Source organism: Oryctolagus cuniculus, chromosome 20 (assembly GCF_964237555.1).
Source record: "Oryctolagus cuniculus chromosome 20, mOryCun1.1, whole genome shotgun sequence".
Classification (NCBI taxonomy): domain Eukaryota; kingdom Metazoa; phylum Chordata; class Mammalia; order Lagomorpha; family Leporidae; genus Oryctolagus; species Oryctolagus cuniculus.
In genome coordinates, this window is record NC_091451.1 from 7,436,802 (window position 1) to 7,451,869 (window position 15,068).

The 15,068-nt window shown below is 40.6% G+C and overlaps 1 protein-coding gene across 2 annotated transcripts in view; it reads left to right on the top strand.

The window, feature by feature from the left end:
- Positions 1–15,068, top strand: part of KCNH5 (potassium voltage-gated channel subfamily H member 5) — a 427,923-nt gene that overhangs the window by 72,444 nt on the left and 340,411 nt on the right. For both annotated transcript variants that reach the window (XM_070065063.1, XM_017349345.3), the window contains exon 6: positions 11,203–11,595. In XM_070065063.1, coding sequence (XP_069921164.1) covers positions 11,203–11,595 — 393 coding nt within the window. The remainder of the gene's footprint in view (positions 1–11,202; positions 11,596–15,068) is intronic.

Here is a 15,068-nt window from a genome sequence, read left to right on the forward strand (position 1 = left end):
TAGAGTTCTTGCTACTAGTTTTGGCCTGGCGCAGCCCCTGCTGCTGTGGACATTTAGGGAGCGAACCAGCAGATGGAAGATCTTGCTCTGTGTGTGTGTGTGGGGGTGGGGGGGTGGGGGAGGGATGGAGGTGGGAGGGTAGGCTCTGCCTTTAAATAAAAAATAAACAGACTTTTGAGAAATCATTAAAAAAATAAAAAGACAAAGCCGAAACCTTCAAGTCCTTTCTTTGGGTTGTTGTTGCTGTCTTGGTTCCTCTCTCCCTTCCTCTCCTCCCCAGTCTCTTTCTCTGCCTCTTTTTTTTTTTTTTTTTTTTTTTTTTTTTTTTTTTAACTTTTATTTAATGAATATACGTTTCCAAAGTACGAATAATGGATTACTATGGCTTCCCCCCCATACCGTCCCTCCCACCCACAACCCTCCCCTTTCCCACTCCCTCTCCCCTTCCATTCACATCAAGATTCATTTTCGATTATCTAATATACAGAAGATCAGCTTAGTATACATTAAGTAAGGATTTCAACAGTTTGCTCCCACACAGAAACATAAAGTGAAAAATAATAGATGATTTTTTTTAATGATGATGAAATCAGATCAGACCTATTGTCATGTTTAATCCCAGTGAGAGTCAAGTTGGGAGTTGATAGTTTCTATTCTTTTCTTTTTTTTTTTTTTTTTTTTTTTTTTTTTTTTTACAGAGGATCAGTTTAGTATGCATTAAGTAAAGATTTCAACAGTTTGCACCCCCATAGAAACACAAAGTGAAATATATTATTTGAGTACTCGTTATAGCATTAAATCTCAATGCACAGCACATTAATGACAGAGATCCTACATGAGGAGTAAGTGCACAGTGACTCCTGTTGTTGACTTTACCAATTGACACTCCTGTCTATGGCATCAGTAATCTCCCTATGCTCCAGTCATGAGTTTCCAAGGCTATGGAAGCCCCTTGAGTTCTCCGACTCTTATCTTGTTTAGACAAGGTCATAGTCAAAGTGGAGGTTCTCTCCTCCCTTCAGAGAAAGGTACCTCCTTCTTTGAAGACCTGTTCTTTTCACTGAGATCTCACTCACAGAGATCTTTTGCCAGAGTGTCTTGGCTTTCCATGCCTGAAATACTCTCATGGGCTTTTCAGCCAGATCTGAATGCCTTTAGGGCTGATTCTGAGGTCAGAGTGCTATTTAGGGCATCTGCCATTCTATGAGTCTGCTGAGTATCTCACTTCCCATGTTGGATCACTCTCCCCTTTATTTATTCTATCGGTTAGTGTTAGCAGGTACTAGACTTGCTTATGTGCTCCCTTTGACTCTTAGTCCTTTCATTATGATCAATTGCGAACTGAAATTGATCACTTGGACTAGTGAGATGGCATTGGTACATGCCACCTTGATGGGATTAAATTGGAGTCCCCTGGTATGTTTCTAACTCTACCATTTGGGGCAAGTCAGCTTGAGCATGTCCCAAATTATATATCTCTTCCCTCTCTTATTCCTACACTTATGTTTAACAGGGATCACATTTCAGTTAAATTTCAACACTTAAGAATAACTGTGTATTAATTACAGAATTAAATCAGTCATATTAAGTAGAACAGACAAAAAAACTACTAAGAGGGACAATGTATTAAGTTGTTCATTAACAGTCAGGGCTATGCTGATCAAGTCACCGTTTCCCATAGTGTCCCTTTCACTTCAACAAGTTTCCTTTTTGGTGTTCAGTCAGTTGTCACCGATCAGGGAGAACATATGGTATTTGTCCCTTTGGGACTGGCTTATTTCACTCAGCATGATGTGTTCCAGATTCCTCCATTTTGTTGCAAATGACTGGATTTCGTTGTTTCTTACTGCAGTATAGTATTCTAAAGAGTACATATCCCATAATTTCTTTATCCAGTCTACCGTTGATGGGCATTTAGGTTGGTTCCAGGTCTTAGCTATTGTGAATTGAGCTGCAATAAACATTAGGCTGCAGACCGCTTTTTTGTTTGCCAATTTAAATTCCTTTGGGTAAATTCCAAGGAGTGGGATGGCTGGGTCGAACGGTAGGGTTATCTTCAGGTTTCTGAGGAATCTCCAGACTGATTTCCATAGTGGCTTGACCAGTTTGCATTCCCACCAACAGTGGGTTAGTGTCCCTTTTTCCCCACATCCTCGCCAGCATCTGTTGTTGGTAGATTTCTGAATGTGAGCCATTCTAACCGGGGTGAGGTGGAACCTCATTGTGGTTTTGATTTGCATTTCTCTGATTGCTAATGACCTTGAACATTTTTTCATGTGCCTGTTGGCCATTTGGATTTCCTCTTTTGAAAAATGTCTATTGAGGTCCTTGGCCCATCTCTTAAGTGGGTTGTTGGTTTTGTTTTTGTGGAGTTTCTTGATCTCTTTGTAGATTCTGGTTATTAACCCTTTATCTGTTGCATAGTTTGCAAATATTTTTTCCCATTCTGTCGGTTGTCTCTTCACTCTCCTGACTGTTTCTTTTGCAGTACAGAAACTTCTCAATTTGATGCAATCCCAATAGTTAATTTTGGCTTTGACTGCCTGTGCCTCCCGGGTCTTTTCCAGAAACTCTTTGCCTGTGCCAATATCTTGAAGGGTTTCTCCAATGTTCTCTAGTAACTTGATGGTGTCAGGTCGTAGATTTAGGTCTTTAATCCATGTTGAGTGGATTTTTGTGTAAGGTGTAAGGTAGGGGTCTTGCTTCATGATTCTGCACGTGGAAATCCAATTTTCCCAGCACCATTTATTGAATAGACTGTCCTTGCTCAAGGAATTAGTTTTAGATCCTTGATCAAATATAAGTTGGCTGTAGATGTTTGGGTTGATTTCTGGTATTTCAATTCTGTTCCATTGGTCTATCCTTCTGTTTCTGTACCAGTACCATGCTGTTTTGATTACAACTGCCCTGTAGTATGTCCTGAAATCTGGTATTGTGATGCCTCCGGCTTTGTTTTTGTTGTACAAGATTGCTTTAGCTATTCGAGGTCTCTTGTGCCTCCATATAAATTTCAGCACCAATTTTTCCAGATCTGAGAAGAAGGTCTTCGGTATCTTGATTGGTATTGCATTGAATCTATAAATTGCTTTTGGGAGAATGGACATTTTGATGATATTGATTCTTCCAATCCATGAGCATGGAAGATTTTTCCATTTCTTGGTATCCTCTTCTATTTCTTTCTTTAAGGTTTTGTAATTTTCATCGTAGAGATCTTTAACGTCCTTGGTTAAGTTTATTCCAAGGTATTTGATTGTTTTTGTAGCTATTGTGAATGGGATTGATCTTAGAATTTCTTCCTCAGCCATGGCATTGTCTGTGTATACAAAGGCTGTTGATTTTTGTGCATTGATTTTATACCCTGCTACTTTGCCAAACTCTTCTATGAGTTCCAATAGTCTCTTGGTAGAGTTCTTTGGGTCCCCTAAATAAAGAATCATGTCATCTGCAAAGAGGGATAGTTTGAGTTCTTCCTTCCCAATTTGTATCCCTTTAATTTCTTTTTCTTGCCTAATAGCTCTGGCTAGAACCTCCAGAACTATATTGAATAGCAGTGGTGAGAGTGGACATCCCTGTCTGGTCCCAGATCTCAGTGGAAATGCTTCCAACTTTTCCCCATTCAATAGGATGTTGGCTGTGGGTTTTTCATAGATTGCTTTGATTGTATTGAGGAATGTTCCTTCCAAACCCAGTTTGCTTAGAGTTTTCATCATGAACGGGTGTTGTATTTTATCAAATGCTTTCTCGGCATCTATTGAGAGAATCATATGGTTTTTCTTCTGCAGTCTGTTAATGTGGTGTATCACATTGATTGTCTTGCGCACATTAAACCATCCCTGCATACCAGGGATAAATCCCACTTGGTCTGGGTGGATGATCTTTCTGATGTGTTGTTGCATTCTATTGGCGAGAATTTTATTGAGGATTTTTGCATCTATGTTCATCAGGGATATTGGTCTGTAATTCTCTTTCAGTGCTGCATCTTTTCCCGGCTTAGGAATTAAGGTGATGCTGGCTTCATAGAAAGAATTTGGGAGGATTCCCTCTTCTTCAATTGTTCTGAATAGTTTGAGAAGAATTGGAGTTAGTTCTTCTTTAAATGTCTGGTAGAATTCAGCAGTGAATCCATCTGGTCCTGGGCTTTTCTTTGTTGGGAGGGCCTTTATTACTGTTTCAATTTCTGTCTCAGTTATGGGTCTGTTTAGGTTTTCGATGTCTTCCTGGTTCAATTTAGGTAGGTTGCATGTGTCCAGGAATCTATCCATTTCTGATAGGTTTCCCTGTTTGCTGGCGTACAAGTCCTTGTAGTAATTTCTGATGATTCTTTTTATTTCTGTGGTGTCTGTTGTTACATTTCCTTTTTCATCTCTGATTTTATTGATTTGGGTCTTTTCTCTTCTTTTTTTAGTTAGTTGGGCCAATGGGGTGTCAATTTTGTTTATTTTTTCAAAAAACCAGCTCCTCGTTTGGCTGATTTTTTGTAATGTTTTTCTTGATTCAATCCTGTTGATTTCTTCTCTGATTTTAATTATTTCTCTTCTCCTACTAGATTTGGGTCTGGTTTGCTGTAGGTTTTCTAGATCCTTGAGGTGAATAGAAAGCTCATCTATTTGGTGCCTTTCCAATTTCTTGATGTAGGCACCTATTGATATAAACTTTCCTCTTAACACTGCTTTTGCTGCGTCCCATAAGTTTTGGTATGTTGTGCTGTTATCCTCATTTACTTCCAGAAAGTTTTTGATTTCTCTTTTGATTTCTTCTATGACCCATTGTTCATTCAGGAGCATGTTGTTCAATCTCCATGTGTTTGCGTATGCTCTAGGGATTCCTGAGTTGTTCATTTCCAACTTCATTCCTTTATGGTCTGAGAAGCTGCATGGTATGATTCTAATTCTTTTGAATTTGCTGAGACTTGCTTTATGGCCTAGTATGTGGTCAATCCTAGAGAAGGTTCCATGTACTGCTGAGAAGAATGTATAATCTTTAGCTGTAGGATTGAAAGTTCTGTATATATCTGTTAGATCCATTTGGGCTATAGTGTCGTTTAAATCTACTGTATCCTTGTTGATCTTCTGTCCTATTGATCTGTCTATTTCTGAGAGTGGAGTATTGAAGTCCCCCAGTACTATTGTATTGGGGTCTAAGTCTCCCTTTAAGTCCGTTAACAAATCTTTTAGATAAACCGGTGCCCTGTAGTTAGGTGCATATACATTGATAATTGTTATATCTTCCTGTTGAATTGATCCCTTAATCATTATGTAGTGTCCCTCTTTGTCTCTCTTAATGGTTTTTGTTGTAAAGTTTATGGTGTCTGATATTAAGATGGCTACGCCTGCTCTTTTTTCATTTCTGTTGGCATGGTATATCTTTTTCCAGCCTTTCACTTTCAGTCTGTATGGATCTTTGTTGGAAAGATGTGTTTCTTGTAAGCAGCAAATAGATGGGTTTTGTTTTTTAACCCAATCAGCCAAACGGTGTCTTTTAACTGGACAGTTCAGGCCATTCACGTTCAATGTGACTAATGATAAGTGGTAACTTTGCCCTGCCATTTGCCAAAGATAAGTTCTAATATATGCTTTGAATTCCCTGTGATCTTTAGCTGTGAGCTTTCCTTCCTTGGTTTCCTTCCTTTACCTTCTTTCATATTGATGACCGTGTTTCTTTGTTTCTGTGTGTAACACATCTTTAAGCATCTTTTGCAGGGCTGGACGAGTGGCAACAAATTCTTTCAATTTCTGTTTGTTATGAAAAGTCTTTATTTCACCTTCATTCACAAATGAGAGCTTGGCAGGATATAATATTCTGGGCTGGCAGTTGTTCTCTCTTAGTACCTGGGCTATATCTTGCCATTCCCTCCTAGCTTGTAGAGTTTCTGATGAGAAGTCAGCTGTGAGTCTGATTGGAGATCCTCTGAGAGTAATCTGACGTTTCTCTCTTGCACATTTTAGGATCTTTTCTTTATGTTTCACTGTGGAGAGTTTAATTACAACGTGCCGTGGTGAGGGTCTCTTTTGGTCGTGTTTATTAGGGGTTCTGTGAGCTTCCTGTACTAGGATTTCTCTGTCCTTCTCCAAACCTGGGAAATTTTCTGCTAATATCTCACTAAAAAGGCCTTCTAATCCTTTCTCCCTCTCCATGCCTTCAGGAACTCCTAGAACCCGAATGTTGGGTTTTTTAATAGTATCCTGAAGATTCCCGACAATATGTTTTAGATTCCTAATTTCCTCTTCTTTTCTTTGGTCTGACTGTATCCTTTCCTGTTCTCTGTCTTCTAAGTCCGATATTCTCTCTTCTGCTTCTCCCATTCTGTTTGTAAGGCTCTCTATTGTGTTTTTCATTTGATCTATTGAATTCTTCACTTCAGTCACTATCCCAGTTTCCTGTTGTACTAGTTGTTTCGTTTCATTTTGATTCCTCCTTAATATTTCATTTTCATGAGAGAGATTTTCTATCTTGTCCATTAAGGATTTCTGTAGTTCAAGAATTTGTTTTTGAGAACTTCTTAATGTTCTTATCAATTTTTTGAGATCTGCTTCTTGCATTTCTTCTATGTCATCATCCTCATAATCTTGAATTGGGGTGTCTTTTTCATTTGAGGGCTTCATGGTGACTTCCTTGTTTTTATTACCTTGGTTTTTGCGTTTGTTATTTGTCATATTGGAGATATTTGGTTTCTTCACTGTGGTGCTTTTTCTTGTTATACTACGACTCTAGATTAAGTGGACTATCTGTTTTTGAGGGAGCCTTAGGGCTTGAGATGGGTGTGGCCTGAGAGCTCTGTTTGGTGTGCCTAAGGTGACACTCCCAGGTTAGGCGTGGTAAACCTCTCTCTCTCTCTCTCTCTCTCTCTCTCTTTTTTTTTTTTGATTCAACAGGGAAGTTATTCTGCACAGCTGAACAAAGTTGGAGGTAGTTAGCAGGCGAATGATATACCCACAGGAGCCAGAGATCAGAAGCTCTTTCCCAAGGACCACACAGGGAATCTGTTCGGCCCTTAGAGTGGGCTCAAATTCTCCTTCAGTCTCCCACTGGGTTGCCAAAGTTACGGAATTGTAGCGTCTCTGGAGAGTGCTCACGTGAATTCCGTGAGTTCTCTCCCCCACCGTCTCTTTTTTCACAGTCTCAGTTCAGTAGCACCATAAATTTACTAAGTCCTAATCTCCTGTTAATTCGCCCCACCCAGAGTCAGGTTTTACTGCTAGGCTCAGGGCCGGTGCAGACCTGAGGTCGCTCTGCTTATGACGTATGTCCAAGATGGCGCCTGCTCTTTGTCTTGCTCGCCCTTGAGAGGTGAGCGGAGAGAGAGAAACCCGTGTCCATACCAGTCACCTTTTTTTTTTCCCCCTCTCTCTCTTCCAGTTAGCTTGGTGAAGTCCCCCCCGCCCCGGGGGTCGTTCCCTCTAGTCTCCTCTCTCCGCTTGCCTGCCGGTGTCTCGGGTTATTGAGGTTCGGCTCACCTCGCGTTCCAGCGCTGGTGTGTTGAGTCTGCCGCTGATGTCCCGAACTGTGGGCTCCCACGCTCTCCACGCAGGTCTGCTCCCCTTCCAGCGCCGATGTGTGGACTCGGAGCCCTGGACTTCCCAAGTCTCCCCGCTGTTGCACTCCCCTTCGAGCACTTGCGGGCAGACCCTGCAGCTTGCGCAGCTCAGTCCCGCTGCTCGGCTTCCGCGGCTCAGTCCCGCGGCTCGGTCCTGCGGTTCGGCTTTCGCACGCGGTGGGCGACCTTGTTCTCCCAGTAGGTCCTCCGATTCACGCCCACTGGATCCAGAAGAGTTTTGTCTGCAATATTTTCCTGGTTCTTTTTTCTGAGGCTACCGTAACTCCCCTTTTATTAAACTAAATTTTCCCGGACTATCGGTGCGCGCCCTCACTATTCCGCCATCTTCTCTCTGCCTCTTTTCCTCCTTCTCATCTAACACTTCCGCAGTGCTTGTCCTGCACATGTCACTCTGAAGACCTGCGTCATGAATGGATAAAGGAAAGCAATACAAGGGTCTGACCTTGGCTGTGCACTCTACTCACCTGGAAAGGTTTCAGAAATATCGATTTTCTAAGAATCCACCCAAGAACAATTTAAGCATTCTCTAGGGGGTTGGTGAAATATATGTGTGTAGTACTCAGCTGTAAAAAAAAAAAAAAAAAGAAATCTTGTCTTTTGCAACCAAATGGATGTAACTGGAAACCATAGTAGTTAGTGAAATAATCCAGTACCCAAAAGACAGATATCATATGTTTTTTCGGATCTAGGGTAGCTAATAGATACCTGAAAAGTAAACTGAACATTTTGAGTTTAGATGACTGTTTAGAGCCCTTGTCTCTGCTGTTGAGGAACAGTGTTTTTTCCTTCATACTGTTTGTTGAACTCTTTTCTTATTATAGGGTTCACCTTACAGTCATTAAGTGAACTGAAAATAGATCTTTGTGAAAATTGAGGGCAGGAATAGGAGAAGGAGGAGAAAGAGCATGAGTAGGAGGGAGGGTAGGGTGAGAAGTAGCATTATGTTCCTATATCTGTACATATGAAATACATGAAACTTGTATAACTTAAATAGAATAAAAAAAAGCTTCCCAGTTGATTCAAGTGTAGTCAGATGTAAGGAATTTGAACTCAGGTATAAGGAATTTTGATCCATCCCATCTCTCAAGGAGAGGCCTCCTATGATGCCAGGGTACTGAGCAGAGTTGGCTTGCCCATTAGCACAACAGGCACAGTGTCTAGGGCCTACAACATGTCTCAGTTTCTATTTAAAGCAGAAGAAAAAAATTAACTAGGGGGTAAAAAATTTGAATATTTGATAGTAATATATTTACCTTTGTGGCAGTGATGTCATAGAATATAATTTTTATATTTTAAATGGGTAAATGTGGTCCAAGAAGGCAAGAAGACCTCAGGCCCACAGAGGTGGTGATACAGTCTGGTAGTGTCCGACAGCCAGTGCTTCCTGCTACCCAGCACCCTGACTTTGTTTCCAGAAGGAATTCAGGAGCAAGTTAGAGAATAACAAATAGAGGGCAGCAAGTGTTTAACTGAGGAAGCATAGATGCACACTCCACAGAGAGTAGGGCCTATTGGGAGCGGGTTGGCCTGGTCTCTGAATTGTGTTTTAAATTTATGGGTTGTTTAAGGAAAGGGAAGGTGCATTCAAATAAGGGGGAGATACATTCAAATAAGGGGGAGGTACATTCAAATAAGGGGAGATAAATTCAAATAAGGGGGAGGTACATTTTAGTAAGGTGGAGGAATATTCATGGTTCTTCTGGGAAGGCGGTGGGAATTTCTCAGAATGTCGCTGCTGCCCCTTCTCTCTCCCTGTATGGTCCAATTTTTCCTCTTTTGGTGGCTGTTAGGTGTGTGATTTAGCATGCTACTGTATTACAATGAGCGTGTAACAAGCCTCAGGTCAATCTAGGTCAGCCTTGATCCCCTAAACTGAGCTGGGTTGAGGCAAGGCACCTGTTTATCTTCAGAGCATGGGGAACCAAAACCATGTCCTGCAGGGGATCATGGGGACTGTTTTTTCTAGGGGGCTCAACTGCTTTCCTGGCTTCCCAGTCTCACGGGCTCTGAGTTTCTGATTTTCCAAGTTTGATTTCTTTGTCCTGAAACCATGGGCTTGTAGATACAGGTAGTAAAATATCAACACTGAATATGAAAAAATTTCACATTGAACAAAGCAGTTGAAAGGTGAAAGAGAAACCATGGTTCTGTATGATTCTGCATGTATATCAATAGGTCCCAGCATGGAGCTTACACTCCTGGATAATTTCTTGCAAAGTAATTTAAGACTTTATGGAAAAATGTCTTGGGAACTGATAATGTGGACAAATACTTAAAATATGCTAAGCAAACAGCCTTTATAACTTCTAAACTAGGAATAATTATAATTCACAATTAATGAGACTGCCTGCAACATTTTTCACACTAAAAATAGTAATAACGGTTTTCACATATTTAGTTTTCAGTTGTATAAATTCCTTTTTCTCCCTAGAAACTCTTTATTTAAGGAATACAAACTTCATGCATTTCATAAATACAACTTGAGGAACATAGTAGTTGCATAAATTCTTTGTATGAAAGAAACTTAAATATTTTCCCCAAGTTTCAAATGATACTAGTAGATTTATTTTGCTGTGTGGCATGTAGCTCAGAGTTATATGCTAATGAGTATTTTGTTTATATCTTTTCCTGCTTGCAAATGTTTACAGCCTTTATGATTTTCTGATTTTGACTTTCTGACTGCTGCCTCCCCTTGGTGACACTAACACTGAGTAATTGGTTGCGTAGGATTGGCAAAGCTGTTATTTAACACACTCCACCTTACCAAACCCTTTACCACGTCTGTTGTCCTGAGCTTTGATGATGATGTGGAGTAAATGTCTTTGATCTGTTCTTCGCAATTTCCAGATTTCAGATTGCAGAAGACAATGCTAAGACCTGTGTATATTACCTTTTCCTAGGGGTACTTAAACCTCTGCTTGGGCTGTCATCTCATTTTTCTCTCTCTCTCAGACTTTAATGGGACCTAATCAGAGTGAGTTCCTACACCTTTGCACTGAACACTTTCCATTTGTGAAATAGCTATAGAGAAGCAAACTTGAGTGTTTAGCTTTTGTCTTTCCTAAAGTGAATTGGCATCTGGGTTGGGCACGCAAATAATCGTTAAGTCCTCCTTTAAGGGAGAAAAGGGAAAAGCAGGCTCTAACATTTACACTCCTACCCTGCTGGGCCACGCGTCAGCAGCCTTGCTGAGCGTCACACACCAGCAAGCCCAGTAACAACAGGGGTCTGAGGTTCCCCTAGGTCAGCAGGATCCCAGGTGTGTTTCCTGAGGTGCCAAAGACGTGTGAACATTGAATTGTGAGTGAAGACACCCAGGAGGCGTTTGAGTCCGGGCTGGCTCTCAGAACTAGTGCAGCAGGAACTCCCAGAAGAGGGCTCCAGCTGTGCTATGCGGCAGAGTTGGCCACCAGAGAGCAGTCGGATGGAACAGCAGGTAGACCAGCTTTGGTAGCATGGTGGGACTTGCAGTGACTTCTTGGAATGAGCGCTGGGACCACGTGGGAGAAGAGGTTGACCCAAGTAGGAAGCATGACTGCCCTGAAACCATGATCAAGAGGGTGTGTGTGACCACTGGGAAGTTTGAATCTATTAGTAACCGTGCAAGGATGACCAAGTCATTTACCTGCATATTTTCTTCGTTTTAGGTTCTTCAGCTGGGCTCAGACATCCTTCCTCAGTATAAACAAGAAGCGCCAAAGACGCCACCGCACATCATTTTACACTACTGTGCTTTTAAAACCACTTGGGACTGGGTGATTTTAATTCTTACCTTTTACACCGCCATCATGGTTCCTTACAACGTTTCTTTCAAAACGAAGCAGAACAACATAGCCTGGCTGGTGCTGGACAGCGTGGTGGACGTGATTTTCCTGGTTGACATTGTTTTAAATTTTCACACGACTTTTGTGGGGCCTGGAGGAGAGGTCATTTCTGACCCCAAACTCATAAGGATGAACTATCTGAAAACGTGGTTTGTGATCGATCTGCTCTCCTGTTTACCTTATGACATCATCAATGCCTTCGAAAATGTAGATGAGGTAGGATTTTTGGTTTTGATTTTTGGGGTATCGTGGATCGTATGTTTTGAGAACAGCAGGATAAAAGAATTCCACCAATAATGCACACTTCTTTTTAGCTACCAGTTTCGGTCTTCACCTTACTAAACCTTTGCCATACGTGATCATATTTGATTTTCATGCTTTTTCTTGGTCTTGATTGCTGGTTGAAAATGCTGGTTACTAGTAAAGCAGCTGTGGATAAAGGAGAAAAAGTAGCCGCATTTAGGGTCAAACATAGTGGCTCCCACTTATCCACAGAGCATATATTCCAAGGCCCCTAGTGGATTCCTGAGACTGTATCAAAGAAAATTGTATTTTATATATGCAGGGTGGATATAACTATGTTTTATACTATACATGCATACATATGATAAAGTTCAATTTAAAAGTTAAGCAGAGTAGGGAATAAACAAGAACTAATCATAAAGTAGAGTCATTACAGTAATATACTATACAACTTGTGTGAATGGGCTGTCTCTCTCTGGAAAGAATCAAGACAAATATTTTCAGACCGCAACTGACCAGGGGTTCCTAAAACCCAGGAGCGAGAAACTGTGGCTAGAGGAGGACCGCTGTGCGGTTCACGAACCAGGAAACAGATGTAGGGTTGAGGAAGTAAATGCGTTTTTGTGGAAGAGCGGGGGCATTTTAAAAGTGCATCTGTAGATCTTCCGCTTCTTCGAGTCTAGATATGTGTGTTAGCAGTGCTGTTAGTAGCAAAAAGGAAGGAAACGTTTATGAGGGAGCGATTACTGAACTTTTACTGTTTTTGTTCCTTCCTGGGTAGAAACTATGTTGGATGCACGTGATGTTGCTCTGCTTCAAGCTCCTGCTCCTTCCATGTTACTTGTGCAAGTAGAAATTCCTAAAATGTGTCATACTGTAAAAGACCACTTTATGCACAGCTTCTTAGCATTGTGTTTTAAAAAGACTTATTTATTTTTATTTGAAAGTCAGAGCTACAGACAGGTTAAGTGAGAGAGAGAGAGAGAGAGAGAGAGAGAGAGAAATCTTCCATCCACTGGTTCACTCTCCATGCAGCTGCAACGGCCAGGGCTGAGTCAGACCAAAGCCAGGAGCCAGGAGTTTCATTCAGGTCTCCCGTGTGGGTGGCAGTGGCCCAAACATTTGGACCATCTTCTGCTGCTTTTCCCAGGCCATTAGCAGGAAGCTGTATTGGAAGTGGAGCAGCCGGGACAGGAACAGTCGCCTATATGGGATGCTGGCTCCACAGGTGGAGTTACCCACTACCCCACAATGCTGGCCCCAGCTTCTTAGCATTCTAACTTAATAGAACATGAGTTATAAGTTGCTACAGTAAACTAGTAAGATGCAGCTAAAAATCAAAATGAATGACTAATATATATATATGAGTCAGAATAGAATTGTATGTATTATAAAAATGTGTTCCTAATGATAATGTTACTGACTAAATTTTCTTAAGGATTCTGTTGTGGCAGATTGCATTGTGTTTTTTAAAATAATTTTATTATTGAACATTTCCGATTAATTAATACTTACACATTTTTCTGTGGTACAGTGCAACACTTTGACACATACACATAGTATAAGCTGATTAGGCCAGGCCATTGTAGCCTTTCTGTTTTCTTTTCTCTGCTTTGTTTTTGATGCCAATCAGCCCCTTTCTTCCAGTTCTTTATAGTGTATAATACAGCATTGTGAACTGTAGCCACAGCCCTGTGCTGGCGACCATTAGAACTTGAACTTCTCTTTGACTGTCTCTGGGTACCTGTTATCACATTCCTCTTTCCAGACTCTCGCAATCACTGTTTTAAGTTCAGATCTCATCACATCATTACACTGTTTTTGTTCCTGTTGTTAACCCTCCTTGCGCTGAGAGAGAGTTTGAACTTCCTCAGTGACTTTGTTTCACTAAGTTTCTATCATCAACTGTAATGCTAATCAACTATAGTGGTATTAAAAATGATTCCCTGCAAAGTTAAGTGTAGAACTTGCATTGTGATAGTGTTCACGTAATTATTACCTTGAAACTTGTGAGAAAAACACGATTGTTGTAACTCTCTTCCTAATTATAGATTCTACTCACATCAAGCTTTTAAAGGTACATTTATTTCTCTCAAGTACACCCTTTGGAGAGGGCTAATGGGAGTTAATTTTGAAATGCTCATCTTATGAAGGAAGAAATAATAAGCAGCATTTACATATCACCAGCTACATGGATTATTACACTCATGCCCTGAGACTGTTTACTTAGAACACAGACCTGAATATTTTAATAGAATTAATCACTCAACATGTGGGATCTAAAAAAAGTTTATCTCAGAGAAGTGGAGAGAGTTGTGATTGCCAGGTGCTGGGGGAGAACTGGGAAGATGTGGGTCCAAGAACACAAAATTTCAGTTAGACCAGAGGGAGAAGTTCAGGAGATCCATTGCACAGCATGATGACTACAGTCCACAAGACTGTACTATTCAGAATCGAGAGAGAGTGGTTATAAGAGAGTGGAGATATGCTCTTACACAAAAACACGAGGTAACACACTTGTTAACTGGGTAGATGGATTCATTCCACAGCAAATATATACTACTAAACATCATGTTGTACACAGTAAGTACATACAGTGCTATCACCCAAAAACCCAAAAAACAACAAATGCTGGTGAAGATGTGGGGAAAAAAGTACCTTAATCCACTGTTGGTGGGAATGTAAACTGGTACAATCACTGTGGAAGGCAGTGTGAAGATTCCTCAGAAATCTGAAAATAGATCTACCATATGACCCAGCCATCCCACTCCTGGGAATTTACCCAAGGGAAATGAAATCAGCATATGGAAGAGTTATCTGTACCCTTGTGTTCACTGCAGCCCAATTCACAATGGCTAAGATATGGAATCGACCCAAATGTCAATCAGCTGATGAGTAGATAAAGAAAATGTGGTATATGTACATGCTATGAAACACTATTCAGCCCTAAAAAATAATGAAATCCTATCTTTTGCAACAAAATGGATGCAACTGGAAACCATTATACTTGGTGAAATTAGCCAGTCCCTAAAAGACAAATATCATATGTTTTCTGTGATTTGTGGCAGTTATACAGAAGATAAAAATGTATGGGAATGAAATGGATATGTTGTGATATGACTGTTGCTTTTAGCCCTTGTTTGTATTCCTGTGGAACTGTGGTCTCCTTACTTTTTCCTGGGTAGTGGTGAATTAAGCCTGTGATTATAGGAGTTGAAATTGTGTCTTTGCAAAAATTTAATAAAAAAGAAGGAAGGAAAGAGAGGGATGAAGGAGAGGGGTGGGGCGGGAGGGAAGATTGGCTATCATTTTAGAACAGTACCTATGAAATACATGAAATCTATTCACTTTGTATTAATGAAATTAAAACAAATCATCAAAAGATTAGCTAAATCCATAGAAAATCATTACATTACATAATTCCAAATGTACTTATGAGTATAAAT